This window comes from Chaetura pelagica, unplaced genomic scaffold, assembly GCF_000747805.2.
Source record: "Chaetura pelagica isolate M959 unplaced genomic scaffold, ChaPel_1.0 scaffold1039, whole genome shotgun sequence".
Classification (NCBI taxonomy): Eukaryota; Metazoa; Chordata; class Aves; order Apodiformes; family Apodidae; genus Chaetura; species Chaetura pelagica.
In genome coordinates, this window is record NW_009970721.1 from 128,870 (window position 1) to 130,463 (window position 1,594).

Here is a 1,594-nt window from a genome sequence, read left to right on the forward strand (position 1 = left end):
GGGGAAGGGGAAAAAAAAAAAAAAGAAGAAGAAGGGAAAAAAAAAAAAAGACCTGCGGATTGATCCACGCTATATTTTTGGGTAAATACAATCACGTGAGGGCGGGCAGCCAATGGCACACTGGGAAAGGCTGAAAAAATAATTACCTGCCCTGATTGTTCTATGAGAAGATAAAAAGTACACATACAGTTCATACAATAATCTTATGAATGTAAAAGAGGGGGGAACCATGTCGGCTTCTGGCCCCATAAGCAACTACTATGTTGACTCCTTGATAAGCCACGAGAACGAAGAGCTCTTGGCCTCCAGGTTCCCCAGCTCTGCCTCCCACCCGGCTGCTGCCCGACCGTCAGGATTAGTCCCGGACTGTGCCGACTTTCCGTCTTGCAGTTTCGCCCCCAAACCGGCCGTTTTTACCACCTCCTGGGCTCCCGTCCACTCCCAACCCTCCGTGGGCTACCACCCCTACGCTCCCCAGGCGCCCGTGGGGGCCGAGCCCAGGTACATGAGGACTTGGTTGGAGCCTCTCGCCGGGGCCGTCTCCTTCCCGGCCTTCGCCCCCGGTGCTCGCCCCTACGGCCTCAAACCCGACGCCTTCCCGGCCCGACGGGCGGACTGTGGCCCCTCCGACGGCCGCGGATACCCGGACTACATGTACGGGGCTCCGGGGGAGCTGAGAGACAGAGCAGCGCAGACAATTCCTTCCCCGGAGTCCGAAGCCATCGCTTCCAGCAAACACAAAGAAGAAAAGCACGAATTAGACCCTAGTAAGTCGAAAGTCATTCTTGTTTACGACCCGGGGAGGCATTGCGGCTGCCAGGACCCCACTCAATAAAATGAAATTACCTTAGAGAGCCCGACCCTAAAACTCCAGATACGCAGGAAGATTCTGGGGGTTTGAGCGAGTCCGCCTGGCAGAGCGAATATTTCCACTTGGTTTTGGGCTCTTTAGTCATGATATTATTTCTTTTTTAACCTTTAAAAAATATTTTCCTTTTTTTAAATTGATTTTTTCCTTTTTTTTTTTCTTCCTTTTTTTCCCTTTTTTTTGCAAAGGGTGGCTCGGAGAGGGGGGGGGTTGGGGTGGTTTGTTGGCTTCTTGGCTCAAATATTCATCACCTTCCACCGGGGGGAATTAAGGAAAAAAAAAAAAATAGAGAGAGGGGAAAAAAATAGAGAGGAAAAAAAAATAGAGAGAGGAAAAAAAAATAGAGAGAGGGGAAAAAATAGAGAAAAAAAATAGAGAGGAAAAAAAAAAGAGAGAGGAAAAAAAATAGAGAAAAAAAATAGAGAGCAGGAGAGTGAATGTGTGAGAGGGAAGGGGGGGTAGGCAGAGAGAGAAGCCTCTTTGCTTTCAAATATTCCCACTTTCAAAGAACAAGGAAGAGTTGTAGCTGGCTGGAAGTGAACGCATTGATGTGGGTTTTGTTTTTTTGTTGGGTTGTTGGTTTTTTTTTGGGGGGGGAGGGGAAAGGGACATCTCTGGCTGAACGCAGAGGTGTCTCTTGATCTAGTTTTAAAATCAATAAAAGCTCCAGCGGTGCAAATTCTATGTCAAATGCTCCAACACGTGGGAATAAATGAAAAGGTGGGT

At 48.2% G+C, this 1,594-nt stretch overlaps 1 protein-coding gene across 1 annotated transcript in view; it reads left to right on the forward strand.

Annotated features, from left to right (window-relative positions):
* The first annotated feature begins 205 nt into the window (after positions 1 to 205).
* HOXC9 (homeobox C9) overlaps positions 206 to 1,594 on the forward strand; it is a 3,043-nt gene continuing 1,654 nt past the window's right edge. Inside the window, exon 1 of the mRNA XM_010006365.1 lies at positions 206 to 767. Within this exon, the coding sequence (XP_010004667.1) occupies positions 206 to 767 (562 nt within the window). The remainder of the gene's footprint in view (positions 768 to 1,594) is intronic.